At 37.9% G+C, this 22,647-nt stretch overlaps 1 protein-coding gene across 2 annotated transcripts in view; it reads left to right on the top strand.

Annotated features, from left to right (window-relative positions):
* Positions 1-22,647, top strand: part of LOC127938312 (mRNA-capping enzyme) — an 80,617-nt gene extending 57,970 nt beyond the window's left edge. The window contains exons 13-16 of one of the 2 annotated variants that reach the window (XR_008148663.1): positions 3,999-4,099; positions 12,529-12,595; positions 14,988-15,275; positions 21,305-21,428. Coding sequence is in view for 1 of the 2 variants with exons in the window: in XM_052534844.1 (XP_052390804.1) it covers positions 3,999-4,099; positions 12,529-12,595; positions 21,305-21,428; positions 22,186-22,340 (447 nt within the window). In the remaining variant the exon portion in view is untranslated. Of the gene's footprint in view, positions 1-3,998; positions 4,100-12,528; positions 12,596-14,987; positions 15,276-21,304; positions 21,429-22,185 lie in introns of those variants that run through there. The other variant, XM_052534844.1, reaches the window with a different exon arrangement.

Genomic DNA, 22,647 nt, shown 5'->3' with positions numbered 1-22,647 from the left:
TTGAACATTTTAGAGGATAACCTCAGTTTGACCCTTCACCGAGCCCCGCATTTATTCACCAAACTTATGTATTTGAATGGCAACATTCCATCAGCGTTCTTCTTCAGGTGACCCAAGTCCTAGCTAGAGGTCTTTTACCAATTCCTTTCCCCTCTATTCTTCCCATCACTTTCTCTCTACATTTATCTGACAATTTTATCCAAAGCGACTTACAATTGCTATATATGTCAGAGGTCGCACACCTCTTGAGCAACTAGGGGTTAAGTGTCTTGCTCAGGGACACATTGGTGTCTCACAGTGGATTCGAACTCGGGTCTCTCACACCAAAGGCATGTGTCTTATCCACTGTGCCAACACCTCCCCAAGTTTCTCTCATCAAAACTTGTCAATGTAAAGGCAAAAAAGGTCTAAAACTATAAATCTTACACACCCAATATATTTTTTATTTGTTGAAACGGTTTTGCTTACATCACACCAGTGTAATACCAGGCATGTTTTCACCCTTCTGTGATTTTTTATTGTAACAGTAGCAAACCCACAAGAGTTGTCAGGTCTTAATTTGCGCTTTAATCCTACATCTCAGATAGGTCCTTAAAGATAACTTGGAGAGGTGAGGTGTCCAAGTCGGAACATCTAGCTACTGGGGTGCCTCAGGGCTCAGTTCTTGGACCACTTCTCTTCTCTGTCTGATGAAATTAAACTCTACCTCTCATTCTATCCTGATGATCCGACAATAACTGCTCGCATCTTAGCATGTCTAACAGACATTTCTTGTTGGATGATGGACCTTACAACCTTGCCAAGACAGAACTGCTTGTGGTTTCAACAAATCCATCACTTTATCAAAATGTCACCATCCAGCTAGGCTCATCAACCATAACTCCTTCAAAAACAGCTAGAAACCTTGGAGTTGTGATAGATGAGAAGCTGAATTTCTCAGACCACATTCAAAGTCTTAGGCTGGTGATGATAGACAGGGCAACTTTTTGAGCAATGTTTCCACCAACGGGCAACCAGATAGTTGTCTCACTGTCTCAGTGTATCATCAACCTTAATGTAGTGTAGGGAAAAGTAGCTAAATAAACCAGCAGACAATGCATTTATGGAACAGAATGTCATTTTAACAACAACAAAATGATTAAACAGCAGTAAGTCATCTTTAGGCTACACCTAAACTCTATAATTACTGTAGTTAATTGAGGCAGAATGATATTAGAACATAATATAGCAAAGACCCTCTGACCTAAGAAACAGAAGCTTATTTTTATTGAAAAAAATAAATACCTAGGAATATTTAACACAGATGACTTTCATCTAAAATTAGCTAAGTAAAATGTTATATTATAATTGATTTTACCCTTTGACATGTTGTGCTGAGACAGAGATTTGTGCTCTGTGCTTTATATATTCAGACATTTAAATAAACATTTAAATTAAGTACTTGCAAAAAAGACGTATAGTTTGTTAAATACACACTGATTTCTATGGAAAGCAGCGATATTAATCCTTCAACATGTTTTAATTCCTATCAAATACACATCGTGTAGGTAACTAAAGCTTACTCTGTTTTTAGAGATAAACTTTCCTAATCTACTAAATAATAGATTCATTATTTAATATTGCATTAAATAACTAGTTACTTTAAAAATTAATCTGATTCTCTAATAATAACACAGAATAAATGATAATAACAGTAGTGTGCTGATGGAAATGACTTCATGCACTGCTTTCCGTGAGCTAGTTTTCACCTTTGGCATGTTGAGGATGTGTCTCGCATATATATTCCATAAACACGTCATCACTTCCTCTTTCATCTCACCTCAGTATCTGCAGTGGGGTGAACAAATCTATTAGAAATAAAAAATAAAAATTTTGACAGCATTTCTGTATTGCTGCATGTTACAGTGATTTTACTTCCAGCTATTGACAGCATTACTGCTCTGTCCTGGGTGAGCACTTCTTCTCTCTCTTTCTCTCTCTCTCTCTCTCTCTCTCTCTCTCTCTCTCTCTCTCTCTCTCTCTCTGCACACCTGAAAATGTATGCATGTAAACAGTTGAGTAACAAAAACTGAAACTGCTGTGGTGTAGCTTCATTTACAAACCCAGTAACATGAAACACTCATGGGATTAGATGTTCATTTGAACTGTCTGTAGATGTGGATGAGAAAAACAATGGTTGTTAAAGGGGTCCTATTTTTCTGTTTTACAAAGTCTTGGTTTGGATTTTGGAGTTGACTCGAATACGTTATCATGATAGATTGTTTCAAAAATGCATTAATAGTATTTATTTATTTCCACATATTTGACACTATTGCAGCACCTCTCTTCCCAGCCTGTCTCGAATGTCCTGTTTAAAAGATGAATCGCAGAGTTTATTCCAGATCACTTTATCCCTTTATGTGCACACATGGAAGCTTTACTAATTGAATACCTCTTCAAGCCAGATTTTCATAGTCCAAGCATGTGGTTTGCTGAAATGCATTTAAAGCAATAAGGTGAGAGAGGTCATTCTTTTTTGTGAATATGTTCAGTATTGAAGGGAATTGTTTTGAACAGTTCAGAATTAAACTTTATTCACTCAAAGAAGTAGTTCACCCGAAAGGTAAAATCTGATTAAAAAAAAGACCCTCAGGTCATTCAAGACGTAGATGAATTTGTTTCTTCATTGGAACAGATTTACAGAAATAACTACATCTCTTGCTCACCAATGGATGCTCTGCAGTGAATGGGTGCCATCAGAATAAGAGTCCAAACAGCTGATAAAAACACACAAGAATCAACAAGTAATCACAGCACTCCAGTCCATCAGTTAAGTTCTGGAGAAGAGAAAAGCTTCCTCCCGAACGTGAATCTCCTGTTGTCTCTCACATCATGAAACTGTTTTGGACTGTTGTAAACAGTGCTTGGTCTCTGCATACTTCTACCCTGACTTTTTAACTGAAGAATATTTGGGTGAATCCTTTAATGTACTCTATTGTACATTATAATGTCTATAATGTCTGGAATTCTGTATTGACTAATCAGCTTTCAGTAATTTTCCATTATATCAAGTTGTTTTCAGGCCGCTGGGAAATGTAATATCCACATGTTGCTGTAATTGTGAGAGATATGATGCTCTTCCAGTTACTAGGCACTAGTGTTTGTATCCTCTCCTCATCATTAGTGTTGCCGCTGGTAAACAGCTTTGATTGTTGCAGAAGAGCAGTACGCTGGGAAGTGAGAGGGTTGTTTGGAGACTCTGACCTGTAACAGCCGTACTTTCATCCCCAATCTTACACTGAACCTTTTAGAGACTCAAATCCTGTTTCATGGCGACACATCTGTTACTTTGCCTCATTTTTGTCTTCCCTCCGGATTTGATTCATCACGTCCAGAACGTCGACATTAAAGTATAATGAATGTAGTCACATGCCACATACTAATAAAACATTTTTTTTACCCGTTTAAACCTATTTTGTATGCCTATTTTATTGAACTTGTTTTTTATTTTATTTTCTTTTACATACAGTTCTAATTATAATCTTACTGTACTGACCCAAGAATGTATTCCCTCATTTTCTGAATTTCCACCATATGACTAAAATCTAGAAAGATGATCAGAAAATATTGTAGAGGAGCAGTGAAATGCAAAACACAATGAAATGCAATACACTCATGATTGAGAGATGGTGCATGCATAATCAAGTAAACCTAAGTCGTCTCAGTCCTTCCACTTAGTGTTCATCTTGAAATATTATTAACAGTATTAAAGTTATGCTTCTTAAACATAATTTAAGATTTCACAGCAAAAAGACTGAAGGGTGTCGTTTTTATGCCAAGATATAAACACTGATGCATGAGGTCTAGTTTTGGGTCTCGTTGTTTTCAGGGGGCCATACAAATTGGTGATGTGTTACTGTTGATTATTTTAATAGCTAATAAAGGAGTGTTGTTTTTCTGCTGCACTGTTTGCTTCATGTCATAAAGTGAGTTGGTCTGTGTTTGTGTTGTCCCTGTAGAAATATAAGCCGGGAAGATGTGATGACATTCTGAAGTGGAAGCCGCCCAGCCACAACTCGGTCGATTTCAGACTCAAGATCACCAAAGTCGGCGGGGAGGGGTGAGTCACCGTCGCCATGGCAACTGCATCCGCCACGCTCAAATCAATGCTAAACAACAGTTCACATCCGTACAGACGTCCCACAACTCACACGGAGACAGAGACATCCAGGAGGATTTCTCCGGTGTGTCTGTCTTTATCTTTATGTATGTGTGAGCGATTATAAAACATTCGGCTCTGAGTCACGCGCAGGTGGTTGCAGCATTAGGAACTTTTCGAGTTGCTACTTTTGCGGCTCATAATGTGCACCAAAATGTGATTTGTGAGGCCCGTTCCCGAACAGACTGGTGGCTTTGATTACGTGCGGCTTGACATTTCTCTCAGAAGAAATGTAGCGGAGCATGAAGTGTGAGTTCTCTAGCGTTCCTCATTTACGCCTCTCTCAACCCATCTGTCCACTCTGTCCAGACTCGAGATCTTACTGTCCTCAAATGAGTCAGGCTTATCTTTGAAATGCAGGCGGTCCAGAGGGAGAGTGCTCACCCTTCTGCAAGGACTTTTGTGTAAAAACCCTATTGTTTTTGTTTCCGTGTTTAAATCCCATCCTAAGAACATGTCCAGGTTATGTTTCACCCAAAAATTTAAATAAAAAAGTAAATATACATGAATTTATCTCACCAAAGATGAGTAACCTTTATTTTGTGTAATGTCAGGGACTTTGAAAGACCAACTTTTTTTTATCTTAAAGAAATGTGGGTTACACAGGACACCTTAAAATAAAGTGATACCGTCTGTTGTGTAACATAACTTTACTTTAAGCTTAGCAGTTACAAAGAAAATACTGAATACTGTCTGCAGATAGGAGAATGAATAGGGGATCTTAACGGCAAATGCAAGCTTTTACACTAATTACACCAATAATTAAAAACCCTCACCCCCACCCCTTTTTGAACAAAGACATGAAAATGCACTAGCCAAAGGGAAATGGTTGTAATTCATGAACGTTTTGGAATGCAGGCCTAAGGTTGGTATTTTTTTAAAGATGACAATCAGCAGATTATTTTTTTCTAAAGCATTAAAAAATTATAAAATTAAGTGTAAAAAAAGTTATAGAAGTTAAGTTCACTGTAATAAAATGTAGTGTACTAAGAAATGTTTTATTAATATTTTACAGAATATTTAGAAATTTACATTTTCTATGAAACCAAAGCCATATGTGTAGCTATGTTCCAAATTTGAAGTTGTTATCACAAATATTAAGGTTCCTGTGAGATTTTATGCATCATACCAAAAAACAAAAAATAGATTTTCCTGTCAAAAAATTTTTTGTCACAGTATTACTTCTTTCACAAAATTGTCAGCAGACTCAGGCCATTCCAATAATATGTGTTATATAAATTAGAAAAGTTTGGAAAATATTGTAGGAAATGTTTAATTTGACACTTTTGAGCACGATGAAAGGATTTAAAGTATCATTTCCATGTCTGATGTCACAGGATGAATTTTGAGTGTTTAAGCTTTCGAATGCTATCTGAATGGGGGTGATAACTAAATTTTGTGATTGGGAAAAAAGATGATAAAAAATTTGTTTATAGATTACGTAAAAATAAAATCTTATGGTTCTCCATTTTATTACCTTTTTTTGTTTGAAAGAACTTGGTCATTATTTTAGTGCATTAAGAAACCAATTTCACAGAACTCTTTCTTGCATTTTAAAATATGAGACACAGCACAGCAGAATAGAAATGAACACAGAACAACAAGATGCATCTCTGATGGCAAAGATGTCTTTTTGCCACATTTTAATAGAAAAACGATTAAAAATCAATCCACTGGAATGCAGAAACACATTCTGTTTGCTTTCAGTCATGCTCTTACATTATTGGGGAAAGAGATTTCCTCTGCAGTGGCAGATTCTGCCCCAGGAAGGCTCTGTGTTATCAAAAGATTTGTCAAAAGAGATGCATAAAGATCTACATCCATGTGTTTAATGATGTAGATGATCATAGCGCAGTGTACTTCCATTTCAAAAGAATGTTATTAAGCATTCTTTTATTTCACTAGTGAAACATCACTTGAAAGGCAGGCTGGGACTTAAAATGCTGTTTCTACTTTGAACACAAAAAATGTAGTTTCTGAACCCTTAGGCGTATTCACAGTTGCTACTGTATACTCTCAGTACACATGAGTGTCCCACCCCCACACTCTTTTGATTGTTACATTGGTGTAAACCTGACATTGATGCCCTGCGCAGCAAAAGTTGAACTATTTTTAACAGGACAAGCCATCTTCTAAACTATGGAAGGAAAACTGCAAGACATGTTCTTCTGACGCATGTATACGTAGAGGAGAAATTAAAAATAGCACAGACAGAATGCATGAACGGAGGGTAAAGATGGATTCATAAGGTGGCTTACAAAAACATTTCAACCACACAAACTAAAAATGCACTGAAAATAATATTTATGCTGTAATAAAAATGTAAATGATGATAATAACAAAAGTCACGTGAGCATGTAAACTGAATGTCCACTGGGAATGAATTGATTCTAATGAGCTGTGCATGTAAACGTTTCTACATTATAATTTTTTATCCAGAAGATATTTTTCACTAAACTTTGATTTACAGGTTTCAATATTCTTAAGCTTTTTTTATTCCAAATTAATTTGGCAAAAAATGTCCAGTGGGTATGTTAAATATATATTTTCTGAGACCCATTGGGCAGTACATGTCATCGAATCATCATAGAGGTCTGGCTTTTCTACAGCAGATGTGTGTCTGAGGTTATTAGCGGGGTTACTTCCCTGCCAGGAAACAGAGAAAGATGACATCTCCACTCTCCTCCCACACAGCTCTCTCTCTCTGTCTCTCTTTATCCGTTAGTGTTTCTCCCTCTCACCATGCACTCTTTATTTGTCGAGAGCTTTGAAATTAGATGGGTAAAATAATAAAAGAACCCCTGACTCTTTGCATAGATGACACTTAATGTTGGAGAGCGGTAATGAGAAGACCTTGGGTTCATTTTGGGCAAAAGGAAATTAATTTGTACTTCACATTTGTGCAGTTTGAAAACAGATAAACATTTCAATAGTCTGGCTGCTCCACAAACACGCTCCACGTGGTAAACGCAGAAGAAATTGATTGTTTCAGAACATGTAAAAAAGTCTTTGTTGCCTTGTAACCTAAAAGGGTGAAGCAAAATCATATCTTCTCCTGTTGAATTTACAGACTCTGTAGTGTTAAACACTAAAGCTCAGAAATTGTGTACTAAAGCTTCCTTAATTCATACTATCCTGGATGCAGTTCCCAGCTCAGTTTCAATAAAGGGAGTGAGATAGATGCCACTGCCTGTGAAGAGAAATCTGCTGAACCACAAAACATGGATATTATCTTTTCCATGTGTTATTAGCTGTGTTGTGGATTTAACTTGTGCGCATAATTGAAATATTGCATAAAACATTTGCGAATAAGACGTTTCCATCCACGAGTCAAATATAACAAAATCGTCACTTCCTGATAAACTGTCACTAAATATCACTAATAAAATTAGGAGAAGCCACTGAATATATAAATTTTCATATGTAATAAATGATATGGGCCTCAGAGCGAGCACACGAAACAAAATGAATGCGGTGATTGCTTTTGGAGGTGGATGCCTGCTGTTTGGGAACACAGACAGGTCTTGGAGGAAATTATACAGAAATACTTGATGAAAGGCTTTGCTCTGACATTTCAGAATGACAATAACAACATTTCATATGCTGTGCAACGAGTTCAGTCCACTGGGTCAGTGTCACAATGGACTGACATAAGGTGTCTGAGGTGGGTTCTCCCAGTCAGGGAAGGCTAGTTCTCAACCTCTGGTCTACTGGGAAAGACAGTTTCTTAAAGGAAGGAGGAAGCAAGGTCAAACTCAGAGGTTCAGATAACGCAAAAGCAGGCAGTCTTTACTTGATCTCAGTATTCAAATATAAACACAAGATCAGTTTACAGCTTTACAAAACTTAAGGTAGGCCAAATGGCAACAGGAAAACATAACTGTTCTTAAACTCAGGTAGTCCGTACTGGGTATGCCCAAGAATGAACACAGCTCAATGAAGCTGCCAAACTTAAATTGGTCAAAATACAGATGGAACAAATAAACTTGATGAGCTTCCTCAACTGAAGAGTTCACAGCAGTTAGTGCCACCTAGTGGCATGGAAAGTTCTCACAGTAAAGGGCAAAGGGTGCCCTCCAATGATTTGGACAGTCATTGCAAGAGAAGTCTTACAGGAGCCCCTCTTTCAGGAACGGCTCCTGGCGATCCGCAGACTATGATTGGATTGATGTTGGTGGAACTCTCTGATAAGGTCTGGATCTAATGTCCCGCTGTCCTGGGCCATAACCCTCCCAGTCCACTAGGTATTGGACCCTTCCACGGACAGTGTTCACTGGCTGCACACCAATAATTTGTGGTAACAGGTAGGCTTTTTGGCTGTGGACAGAGGAGAGCAGACAAAATGAAATGTGAAAAGTGGGATGGATGTGCAAACACCTGGGTGAGAGTAGCCGGTACAACACAGGGTTGATCTTCCTAAGGATCTTAAAAGGTTCAATAAATGCAAGACTTTTCCGAGAGTTTCCGAGACTCTAAATGTGGAAGTGGAAGATCCTTAGTTGACAACCACACCCTCTGACCTTGACTAGTGATGGCCCAATTCTGAGGCGCTGGTTGGCCTGTTTCCACTGCTGTTGTGATGCTCTCATTAAGGCTGTAAGTTGTCTCCCGCCAGGCCTGATGGCACCTCTTGACTAATTGAGTTGCAGCTGGTAACTCGACCTCAAGTTCCTGCTCAGGAAACAGATGGGGGAAACCCAAATTGGCATTCAAATGGAGTCATGCCCAAGGATGTATGGTGTAGGGTGTTCTGAGCAAATTCAGCCCAGATCAGTCTTTGATTATTGGACAAAAGGCACCTGAGGGTCTTAAACTGCTGGATGACCCGTTCTATCTGACCATTAGACTGAAGGTGGAAACCAGAAGACAGACTGATGAATGCTCCAATAAGATGGCCAAAAGCCTTCCAAAATCGAGAAGTGAATTGTGATCCCCAATCAGAGACCATATCCTGAGGAAACCTGTGGATCCTGAAGACATGCTACGTTATGAGGTCTGCAGTCTGACAAGCTGTGGGGATCTTAGGCAGAGGTATCGCATGACATGCTTTTGAGAATTGGCCTACCACCACCAAGATGACTGTTTTACCTTGTGATTTAGAAAGTCCAGTAACAAAGTCCAAGGAGATGTGAGACCATGGACGTCTAACTAAACCGGGATTTACAGCTGTGGATGTGTTTATGACTCGTTATTACGACTAATCTGGGATGCACTGCATTTTCATTCTTCATGATTTAATGTGTACTGCTTACACAAATCGAGCAAATACAGTCTTTATAAGCTTTCCATTGAAAAACAGCGTCGTCGATGCTTGAGGCTTAGATCTTTATAATGATATATAGTTTGTCAAGATTGTCCCGTTTCATTTAATCTATTTGTAAATATTGACATGTGCAAGTTGAGGGGTGTTGAGGACGCGGACGTCGGGGTGCAAGTTAGGTGGTAGGCATTCCTCGGTTGCACCTTGTAGATGTTCAAAGAATGAAGTCATCAATGGCAGTGGGTAACAATTTTTTACAGTGATATGATTTAGATTCTGGTAGTCAATACAGGGTCGGAGACCACCATCCTTTTTCCCCACTAAGAAAAATCCAGCTCCTGCCGGTGAGGTTGAAGGGTTGATGAGTCCACTGTCCACATGTCATGTTGGTAGTAAAAAATATTGTAATGATAGATCAAACTTTTAATACCAAGCGATTGTCAGCTTCAGGGATATATTTTAATGGCCTAAGAGCTTGGTCTAAAGCGCACAGCGCAATTGCACTTAGTGCATGTCTAGTTCACTTTAATAGCCAGTTGTGCTCGCGCCATGGCGGATTCACTATTTACACAGCTGAATTTACAAGAGCAAGGCACGTTCACCTTCTTCATGGAAAGAGGGAATGTACATGGCAAAATAATTATATTTCACATTTAAATAATCTTTTACATTGTAATCCTTTAAATGTGTATATATATATATATATATACGGTACACATCAAAAGTATGGACACACCTTCTCATTCAAAGAGTTTTTATTTTATTTTCATGACTATGAAAATTGTAGATTATCAAAATTAGATATATCCACCCCAGGTGTCCACATGACATTTGAAGTCATTACTTTTAAACATGTCTTAATTGTATTTACTTTATTTTATTTTATTGTTATTTTTAAAATACAGAATGCATTTCTAAGAATTTTTTTTGTTTTCCTTTTCTTTATCAAGGACACACTTATTTGTCCTTTACCCTTATGCAAATTATCAATGACACACTACAGCGACTACCAATGACAGTGAAGAGAGTGATCTGTGTGCAGATACAGGTGGAGACTGTGATAACCATTTAATCACTGTCATTGTGAACGAAAAATTTACATTTTTGATTCGCCAGTTTCACAGTTTGTGGTTGACGTGTAGCTATCCAATTTCATCCTGTCTGTGTCCCACGAGTATAAATTTCACAGAATCACTGCTGAAACATTGTGATCAAATGAATAAAGAGGTCCTGATACTTATAAATGAATTTTTGAGCAGTCAACAGATGGTTGAGCTTGATGGGCTTAATTACACTAGAAAGAGAGAAATGCACGTTTCAGCAGTTCACACATTGCTACACCAATTATAGAGACAGTAATGACTCAACCTGCTGCTACAGAGCCTTCTCAATGAGAGCCCAGACCGTCAGAACACACCAGCTTTTGTGGACACTGTGTTTCATCCCTGGACAACTGACACTGAGGTCTGGTCCACACAGAAATGGATAACAAATGACCATGTGAACAGTTACATTGGCTTCATTATTTGACAAAAATATTTGCATTCAAAGTGATAAATGAGTTCCTATGGCTCAGTGGTGGAGCACTGCATTAGCAGCACAAAAGGTTGTGAGTTCGATTCCCAGCGAACACGCATACTGGAAAAACAAAATGTTTAGCCTGAATGCACTTTAAGTTGCTTTGGATAAAAGTGTCTGCTAAATGCTTGATTGTAAATTGAACAAGCTCAGTGGAACAGAGGCTGAATACAGTCATTGTGTTTCAGAGGCTCCAAAAATACAGCGCCATTAGCTTGACTGGCAGGGTGTTCTTTCGCCCTCAGTGTTGGGGTTCGGATCCGGTCTCCTCCCCGGTGAATTACTTCTATTTTGGATGGTGACACATTTTACTGGGCGTGTGCGTGTAAACAGCTGGCACCATTATAGAGCACCGCTGATGAGAGGAGAAGGCTACAGTATCCTATTCTCGGTTTTATAAGAAAATGCAAGACAAAGGAAACATTTACAGTGATCACTGATTCTCATCCTGAATCTATTTCTAGTATTCATTTATTTGTTTCTCAGTTGAGATTAATATACATGGATTTTAAGTGTTATGTGGTCATTGCATATTTCAAGCCAGGTTGATTTTTATTATGTTCAAGTTAAAGTTTTAATGGGATTTATAATAATATGCAGGTTAATTAATTGTTGCTGTGTGTAAATATTCTACTCATCTACTACCATTCAAAAAAAAATTATTTTGTTTTTTCTGCAATTAATGCATTTATTCAGAAATTACACTAAAATGATCAAAAGCGACAGTAAAGACATTTATAATGTTAAAAATGATTTCTTTTATTAAAATAAATGCTGTTCTTTTAAACTTTGTATTCAGCAGATCCCATTGATAATAGGGTATTTCTGTGTCAAATCTACCAAATGTCAGACACTTCCCCAGATCCAATTTTTGAATTTGTTAATATTTTTTTCTGAGGAAAGACAGACATGAATATGTATCACCTGTATGCAAAGTGACCCACATTTATTTATTTTTTTCTTTCTTTTCTTTTCTTTTTTTACCTCCTGAAATTTGGCTCTAAATCTCAGGTCATTTTGACCTCCTCTACAAAACAGTGGACTACTCAGTAAATATAAATTGATGGCATTTAATATTTTGTCTTTCTTCTTTGTGTATGTATTTCTTACACCAGAAAAAAAAAATGTGAGTTGACATGGAATGACCCTAAAATAAGATTGATAATAATCACAAATCATCATATTGAAGTGATTTCTGAAGGATGAGGAATTTAAGGCAATATTGATTTTAAAATCCTTGATCCTTTTCCTTCCGAGCATTCCCTTTAAATCGATGATTTGGTGTCCTTTATTTGGGAACCTCATCCTGACTGTGAAAGTCTTACAGGCACTTATTATGACGCCCAGATAATTGCTTGGCAGTATCGGAAGACATCCTCTATAACAGAGCTGCTATTATTTCTCTGAGTTACACTGTCTTGGGGAATATCACAATGCTTGCTTGTCCGGATGTGAAATTTAATTTAGATCTTTATTTTTGCTCTTTCTCCAGACTGATCCCGCAGACCGTGGGTCTCCTGTACGTGGGGAGCTATGACATGCCCTTTGCACAAATGAAGGTGAGAAAAAACATTGGTTCACATCTCTTATAATTCCTTCTGTCAGCGTTCCCTCTGTCTGATTCACTGCAAATTCAGACGCTGCTAAAGATAGTCCTGTCATTGTCAAGTTCTCTTTACATGATGTGCTTTTTATTAATTGAGTCAGACAGGTGAACGTTGTGTCACACGAGAGCTCTGCCTAGACAGCAGTTTGAAGAATCCTACAGTAGTTTTGCACTCGATGGGTGTTTAGGTTCCCAAAAATGTGCCAGAACAATAGAATATATTGTAAGATGGAACATAAGCAAGGTTTCCATCCAAGGATTTTTGCGGACAAATATTTAGCGCTTAAAAAGTTTTACTGATATAACTGATGGAAATGCCATTTATCGATAAATTTCTCAAGTGTCGACACAATCTTTTTCCATTTAACTTTAGCGCATACATTCTATATTGTATCTATCCGCTCTATGTGAAATCACACACCTGATGTTATTTACCGCTGATTAGAGAACCGGCTTTACTGACCATTAATTATCGGTAACGGTATATTTATCGTACACCCCTAGTAGTAATGAAGTACATTTAACTCTGTTTCATTTTACGTTCATATTTTTATGAGTAGATTTAAAGGTGGGTACTTTTACTTTTACTTTAACTTGAGTTCATTTCTAATGAAAAAAAAAAAAAAAAACTTTTACTTCTCTACACTGGGTGAAAGTCCTTTCATTACTTACCTTTAATGCAATAACTTTAATTCAATAACTCAATAAATTCAATCATGACAAGAAACATGTCAAGTAGTGTGTTTTATGCACGCTCTCTCTTTTTTTTCTGGGGCATGAGCAATACTACATTTGCAACTATTTTGAGTTGATTCTGTTCAAGGTCTTGATCAAACCAAATCTGCAAATTCTACTGTTTGCCTGCGATGAAAATTTATTTTTATTTATTTTATTTATTTTTATTTATTTTATATATATTTTTTATTTATTTTATTCATTGAACACAGTAGTAAACATTCGATTTCGTTCATGTAAGTAATACTCTGTAGTAGTGGTAAGCTAGATCTGTTATGATTGTCATGATTAAAGTGAAATTAATGAAAAGTGTCATTTGAAGCATTTCAGTTAATAGTAGATTTTGCTTCATTAAATTGCGTCAGATTTATTATTCTGCTCGGTTTGTAGTATTGAGTATTAAATCCAATGACACACATTTCTGTTGAGCTTATGAATGTAATATCCAGTCAGAAGCATTTTGATTGAGAACTCCGGAGTTGTTCAGTGAGCGTTCAATGATTCAATTCTGAATCTGCATTCACAAATTGTCTCATCAGCGTAAACAATTAACGGCAGAAGAGACACTGATTGTGCAGTATAGACAGCAGCTTCAGTGATTATAATGGGTGTTTTGCAGAATTACAGAACTCCAATCAGACAGAATTCATAGACCGCTGATTTCAGGCTATTGACATAATCAATGTGAAGTCTTGATTGTGTAAACTGTAATCTGTAAAAATTATTCCTATATCATTTAACATTACATTTACATTCAGTCATTTAGCAGACGCTTTTATCCAAAGTGACTTACAAATGAGGAAAGCAGTAGAAGCAATCAGACCAACAAGAGAGTAACAGTTTTTTTTTTTTTTTTTTCAGATAAATTTGAATGAATACAATTGGAAAGTGCTAGTATTAATTGGTTAAGTGCTGGTGAAAAATGTCTTTAGATGTTTCTTGAGACCCAAATAGATAGAGAGGTTGTTCCACAGTCCGGGAAAGCATCTGTGAGAGTGATTTTGTGCCTCTTTGCAATGGCACCACTTGCAGAATGCAGGCTTCTGCAAGGCACATAAGTCTGAACTATCAAGTTTAGGTACAGTTTAGTGGTGCCGTGCCAGTGGCTGTCTTGTATCAGTTGCAGAGGATTGATATTAGATGCTAGAATGCCCACCAAGAGAGCATTACAATAGTCAAGCCTGGAGAGAACAAGAGCTTGGAGAAGGACGTGTACAGTCTGCTCTGGTGGAAACGGTGTAATCTTCCTAATGTTGTATAAGGCAAATTTTCAGGACCGGGTCATTGTAGCAATATGGTCTTTGAAGCTTAAATTCATCACAAATCCAATGTTCCTGGCTGTCCTGGAAAGAGTTATGGTTGATTAACCTAGCTGTATAGAGAAGTTATGATGATGTTCTGGGTTAGATGAGACCACGAGCAGTTCTGTCTTGGCAAGGTTGATTTAAAGGTCCTTCATCTAGCCAGAAATATTTGTCTGACAGGCTGCAATGAAAACAGCTACCGTAAGATCATCTTTTTGGAATGAGACATAGAGTTGAGTGTCATCAGCATAGCAGTGATATGAAAAGCCATACTTCTGAATGACAGATCCTTATGATGACATTTAGATGGAGGAGAGAATTGGTCCAAGCACTGAGCCTTGAGGAACCCCAGTAGCAAGAAGTTGTGACTTGGAAATCTCACCCATCCAAGACACCCTGAAGAACCTACCTGAGAGGTAAGATTTGAAACCAATGGAGTGCAGTTCCTGAGATGCCCATTTTCATGAAGGAGGACAAGAGGATGGTTAACTGTGTCAAAAGCAGCGGACAGATCCACCAAGATGAGTACTCCTCCAAGAAGTTACCCAGTTGGCCTTGGGGACAAAAAACAACTACAAAGTGGATTTTAACAGAGTGGGTAATTGTAATTGTGTTTAATTCAAATTAACTGTTGCCAGTAAGAGATGATAGAGTATCAAGATGTTCAAAAAGTAAAGATAGAGGAGAAAAGCAATACTCTAATGCCTTGTCGGTGTCCTTGCTAAGTGGAGTTGCACAAGGTAGAATCGGTTCACATTAGGGCTGCTGTGACTGCTGCCGCGGTGTAATAACCAATTATATACTCGACTGACACCTCATTATTGAATTCAGCTGACCACGTCTTACTATTTAGCAAACCGAAACTGAAAAGTCACAAGATATGCAAAGGACAAATGCCACTTGAGCACGCGTATACCACGGTTAACACAGTAAGCAAAAATGTTTTCCTAAAAACAACAAAGATTTCAAATCTAATGAGAAAAGAAACAAAACACTTGCAAACTGCCGTCCTCTTCTGTTGCTTTTTTTTCTGTTTAAATAAACATAAATGCCATGTCACATGTAGCTACTGTTACACCTTTGCAGTGTAAAGATGTCTTTTGTTGATGTTGAAAAAATTAGATTGTATTATTATAGTATTATGATTGATTGAAGTAACTGGTTACATTTTACAAGAAAAAAAAAACATTTAGTAAGGTAGTTTACAATTTCTTGTAAGTATAAATTGCATCTGGATTTCTGACGCTGATAATATATACATATTTGTAGATATAGAGATATATACTGTATGTATATATTAATAGAGAGAGATAGAGATAGAGATAGAGATATATGTCCCTATGAGCCAAAGTAACGAACTTGCTACTTGAGTGGTAAAAATATTTTGAACCAAATCACCTGCCTGCCTTTAATTCACACACAGGATTTTAATGAAAGGAATACTTAAGTTGAAAATCTTTATATACATTGTGTAATTCGTTGAGAACAAAATGATGTGACAGTAGTCAATGAAAGGCCAAAATGATCAACCCACTGGGCTAGATTCAAAATCATACTGAAAATAAAGTTAAAAGAAAAATTACAATTACAGGCTGATCGAACTTGCATAAATTAAAAAAAAAAAAAAACTCATTAAATAAGTTAGCATTCTTGGTGTGTACCAAGAAAGAAAGTCTAAATTAAGTCTATTCCTTATCCTGCTGAAACAGCACTTAGGTTATTAGACACTGGAACAGTTTCAGTTTGCTGATTTAGTTTACTTAACAGTTTTGTTCCACCCGTGTTCATGATGAATCAAATAACAGGAAGGTACACAAGAATTGCCACAAGGGGCGATTGTAACAAACCATTGAGAAGAAGTATGGGTTAGTCTGTTATCATTTGCCTTCAGATGAACCCAGATGATTACTGGAATGAATTCTGACAGAAAAAAAAAAAAAAAACAGTCATTGTGGTTTCTCTAGAAATGAAAACATTTGGTTGCCCAATCAAAATTTTATATGAATATTTATAGGGATTTTAGTTTAATAATTTTGCTATTATATTTAACTATTTACTTTTTGCATCAAATGCGAATTATCTTGGTTAATTATCCAAATCTGGCACATATTACATTCATTCTGTATTATAATGTATATTGTCCCTGAATAAAATAATAATAGAAGATTGAGTGAGAGAAACACTGATTATAAATACATTAGTTCAGAAATGTTGTGGATTATTTTTATTTTTAATACAGAGTTATTATTTTAGCAGCATTATAATCCAAGCTCTACTGGAATTAATAGTGCGTTAGGTCTTCCATACACCTCACATGAAAAGCATTGTTTTGTTGGGCTATGCTGTTAGGAGTTGCTGTCTGTGTATACAAATCTTCTTTGTCATGAATTCAAGTCCCATTTCTTTTTAGGAAAAGTTTTTTTTTTTCTTCTTCTTCATTAGTTGGCAAGAAACCCACTAAACATCATTAGACATCTGAAATGTGCACTCAGTAGTAAATTATTGGCCAACTTTGGTAACTGGTTAATACTGGTTATCAAAACCACATATGACATGCTACTGAGAATGTCTCTGCCTTAATTTAATGTTTATTCAATTATTCTGTTTATTTAGCAAATGAATGTGGTGAACTTTCCACACACAGAAGGGTTTTTATTGACGAGGACAGGAAGGCAGTTGTTGGTATTGTTCTGCAGTGGACTGGAGACAGGAACATTATGGTGACGAGCCACTGCTCCACTCAATCAATCAAGATGCCAGAATGTACTGATGGCTGGAAATTAAACACAATTGCAGAATAATAGCTCACATAATATGCATGCATGCAATTTTATTTGATTTAATGTTAATTTCACGCATGTAAACATGACCACATTTTCAATTAGTTGTGGCTTGCTAGGTTGTCCATTGATGTGGACAGATAATTGTTCCATAATGAGTGGTTTTGTCTCACTACTAGTGTGATTATTTCTCTTACAGTCTCAGTGGGAAAGCTGAGGGTTCTTCAGACATACATTCTGTATTTTATTCGTGGAATATTTTATCCTTATGAGCTCTGGGTAAAGGATTCTCTGCAGAACGAATGGTGACGCACACACACACACACACACACACATCTGAATGATGATGAGAAGCCAGTGATTTTACTCAAGACCTTGGAAATGTCTTGTCGTCGTAGGTCTAGCTGTATGATAAATCTTAAACAGAAGAATGTTCATTAACATAAGAACGATCTATATCCATGTAATCATTATTTTTGTTTTAGCTCTCCTGATGGTTTCCAGCTTTCTCTTTCTGCAAATTTTATAGTTGTATGGTGTATAGTGATATGACCCAGCACCCAAAACACTATCAAAACACTCCAACACAGCCTCCATTCTTCATGAAAGATGGATAAACAGGTGCAAAGGAAACCAAAAATGATATACAGTACGACCCCGCCATGATATATGACCTGGCCAAAATAGGCAACAAACACAACACCAGTGTAAATAACAGTTAACAGTAAAAGACTGTAAAGCAGTTGGTATGACTTATTCATGCCGCATTGCAGGCTGAGAAAAAACTCCAGCACTGCACTATTACATAGTAAATGTTATTTGTGCCATACATTGTGCTGTATAATACCAGCAAATGTTGTTCATAAATGCTAAAGAAATCGTCATTATTTGAAGTCAATAATGGCCTCACCACCAAATCACTCAAGAAAAAAAAAGTGCACAAAAGACTCCATTATCTGAATTATTGAACAGAATTTCTAGAAAACAGCCATTTCTCCTGTTTGTTCATAGAGACTTTTGTTCATGAGTCCAAGTCATGTCTGATATAGAGCTTCCCAATTCATTTCATTTCACCAAGACAGACATATAAATATTCACCTAAAAATACTTGACTATTATTGTGAATATTAATTACATGATAGTCACTCACACCTGATTTTTTTTGATGATTATGACACATGATGGTGGATAGGCAGTAGTTGAGAAGGGCTGTCACTTGATGGTTGTGTGTTATCAAAGCAAGCATTTTGTGTCTGCTTACAGTCTTTGCCAAAATTTATTTGGAGGAACCACCATGCCCCTGACTGTTACTTTCATTAAATTGATTTACTTTTTAATTATGGACTGCCGTATTTTCATTACAAACTAAGAAGGTGTTTGGCAGGCTTTAGCTGTAATGGAGTGGATTTGGCTGTTTAAGGCACCGTGTGGTGTTTGTAAATGGCTGCCAGGACTTCAAGAGGGTGACCGGAGTGTCATGATGGTCCAATCCAAAACTAACAGGAGCATCATGTACCGTGCCAGACGAAAGCCGAACAACATCCCTGGATCTCTGCCCCGGTCGTGCGTATGTGGTTGTGTGGGGTGTGAAAGCATGTGCGCACAATCTTTGGCCTGCCGCCTCTATTATATTTGGCTGCTGTGTTCTAATCTGCCGGAGTCTGTTAAGTGGTCGGTGTTTGCGCTCTCTCAGCTACAGCCAGACTGCATTGGCACTTTTCCACTATGTGTGGCACGACACGGCACGGCTCGGCATGGTTTGCGTTTCCACTGCAGTTTTGTTTCACTTTAGAGTGGGCGGGATTATTCACGTCGTTATAGTTGCGTTGCCTATACTGCCACGACTCCTAAAAAAACGTTTTCATTCCTCATCACACCATCAACCTCTCGCTGGATCCACTCCTCTGTGATCAACGAGAGGAACGTCTGTACTTCCGCAGCAGACAACAACATTTTTGGTTGTTTAAAATAGTTGCGCTCCTTCAAAACAGTTGCGCTTCGCTGGCTTTGCTAATTTAAACCTAGAGGTTCTATTGTGTTTGTGTCTTACGTTCAGTGACACAGGTAGTGACTATTCTCTCCGTCCAATCAGTGATCAGCAGTTTACAGGTCATGTTTTAGTAACGGAAGGTTAACTTGGAACCTCAACCAAAGTGGTACTGGAAAAAGTAACTGGTACTGTACCCAGTGGAAAACCCCCAAAAGTGAACCATACCGTGGCGTACCATGCAGTGTAAGGGGCCGTTCACATATCGCGCCTAAAAACGTATGGAAAACGCTAGACGTGCCGCTTTTTCCTTCTTTCCAAAACGCTCGGGCTCCTGAGCGCTCCTGAGGCGTCTGCCTTTGCTAAGCAACCTTGACGTGCTCTCTCCATGAAGACGCAGAAATTTCAGCAAAGGATAAATGGATTTGCAGCTCTAAAAATCGCTTGCAGTAGCTCTGCTACTAAATTAATTTCAAAATGGCAATCCATGTATAGCTATGATCAGCTGTTCCTTCATTTTGGCTGAGCTTTCAGCGTTGTTACGGGAAAGGTTGAAGCTGATTGGTTGGTTCTTGTCATGTGACCTGCAGTGCACTTGCGGCCTTCTGAAAAGTTGAGATGTTTTTAACTCGATGCGGTGCGGACGCGCCTGGAAAAAACGGGCACGTCCCACCGCGTTCGCGTCGCTTACATTATGAGCGAGCATACCGCGTGCCTACATTGGAGTTAACTAACTTGAGCGTGCAAAAGACGTGATATGTGAACGGCCCTAAAAGCGCCATATGTGTAAAGACGCTCTGGTGTGGATGGTTGTACTTTTGCGTGGAAAAGGTACCGTACCACCAAAGGTTTGTTAATACTTGGGATATTGCTGTGTATGTCAGTCCTGAAATGTTCAGCTTCCCCTGTGTGCTCACAGATGCCCTTCACTGTTGGATGGTGACTGTATTTACTCATCCCATCATGCCAATAGGCCCAGAAGGGGGCGGCTTTACTGCCAGCTCACTTCCTCCCCCACACAGCAACCTGCCATGGTTTAGCGAGGATCCAGTCTCTTTATCTTTGAGATATTTCTTTCTCTCGCTTACTTGGGCCAAACACGCTCCTGTTTTCTTAAAGCCTTTGTGAAACTGTCATGTATTGAGACATCTGTGTCATGGCTGTAATTACACATTACGCACTGGCAGTTACTTTACAACCTACAAAAAGTACCAACAATTTGTCTGAACCACACAAGCTCCAGGCACATTTAACGAAGAGATTTTGGTTCGTATCCATGCCCCAAAACTGATCCTGCATAATTTCCTGTTGTGGTAAAAAAAGAAAACTAGCATTTTTTTAAAATAACTTATACAGTTTAATGACGACAAAAGAACCATACACATAATACATAATACACATTTTGTAATGATACAAGAAGGATTGAACTCTTCTGTTAAACCTGCTCATGGAGGAGCAATGTCCTGCAGAGTTCAGCTCAAACTTAACTCTACACACCTGTCTGAAAGATTCTGGTTACCCTGAAGACCTTGATTAGCTGATTCATTTGTGTTTAACTGGGGTTGGAGCTGAACTCCGCAGGAGCAGGATTGGACGCCCGTGTTAATTAATGGTTTTTGAACTACGCAATCTTAATCAGCTTTGCTGGTATATTGATCTGTTTTCTTCATCTGACTACATTCATTATAAATAAAATGCAATGAAAAATCCCCAAAATACTAATACAATAAAAAAATTAAAAAAAAAAGGTTTGTACACATTTGCAAGAACACTGTTTGGTTTGAATGATGCAACTGTGATTTCTCTCTTTAAATTCATGCTAGTACTTGATGCCTCATTATTCTTTTTCACTCCAGATAACAAAGGAGCTGAAGCAGTATGATAATAAAATAATTGAGTGCACGTTCGTCAATAACACCTGGGTGTTCATGCGAGAGAGGACGGACAAGAGCTTCCCCAACTCATACATCACAGCCATGGGTAAGGATTCACACCTGTTATACTAAAGCCAGGGTCGTATTAGATTCGGTTTTCTTGTCTAGTTGAAAACCACACTCCTGAGGCTAGAAGCATTTTTTCATGTTTTTTCGTTGTACGTAAAATGCTTTATAATAGAGTTACCTTGAAAAGCGCTGTGCATCTCTGTCCCTTGAGATCCTATCTTATGTGTTTATCCTCGGGGGTGTTTATGCAACTCCATTTCCAACTTAAACCAAAACTTGTCAACTAAAACCAAAAATGTGTTTTGACGGTTCATTTACACAGAGACAGTGTTTCAGCAGCCAGAAGATGCTAACTTTTGAAAATGGGTTTCAAAGTGCAAAGTGAAAATTAAACCGTTATCTTTACACGTAAATGACAAAAAAGGTTAATTTGTGTAAATGATGATGCCATTTGCTTGCATATTACATGTTCAGTCTGTAATAATGAATATACTCATAGTTTTTGTGACATCGCCAACTACTGGCCTGACATGAAGTCCATCCGAATGGAGATCGTTTTGACAACTTTGTCATTTGTACACAAAACTTAAAAAAATGCATTTTTAGAACAACGGCTGTAGTGTGAATGTCCCCTAAATGGACAGATTTAAAATGTTTTCAGTGTTAATCTGGATGTAATCATTTAAATACTTAAAAACGACTTCACCTGTTAAGACTTTCTGAGCTCGCAGCCCAACTCTGTTCAATCCAGCATCTATTTGTTGTCCTCACTTTGTCTCTTGTCATCCTGACAGCTGTGTGCAACAGTATCAAGCATCCCGTCACAAAGGAAATCCTCTTTGAGTTTTTGGACCGGTGCGCCAAGTTGCAGTCGCGCAAACATTCGGCGGACTCTGAACTCATGCCTCCGCCTCCACCAAAGAGAGCGAACCTCACCGTCCCGCAGTAGCAGAATGGAAGCAGTTTGTTTTATTTGTTTTTTTATTCTCAAAATGTCCGGCTGCTCTGCCGGTGCACACTGCAAGAGAAGAGACTTCTGGAGAACATTCTGCTTTTTGGCCTCACTTTGGCTTCTGTTCTTGAAGTTGTTGATCTGTTTACAGACACTTGGAGAGAGCTTGTTTGAACACTGATTGCTGAGGCACATTCTTATTTAAAAGAATAAAAATGTAAATGAATTGCATCATTTTCTTTATTATGTTTTGTATTGGTTACAGTCGATTTTCCTCTCTCCATTGTTAGTTTTTTTTACTAAA

Source organism: Carassius gibelio, chromosome A20 (assembly GCF_023724105.1).
Source record: "Carassius gibelio isolate Cgi1373 ecotype wild population from Czech Republic chromosome A20, carGib1.2-hapl.c, whole genome shotgun sequence".
NCBI classification, from domain to species: Eukaryota; Metazoa; Chordata; class Actinopteri; order Cypriniformes; family Cyprinidae; genus Carassius; species Carassius gibelio.
This window is presented reverse-complemented; position numbering and strand designations above follow the sequence as displayed.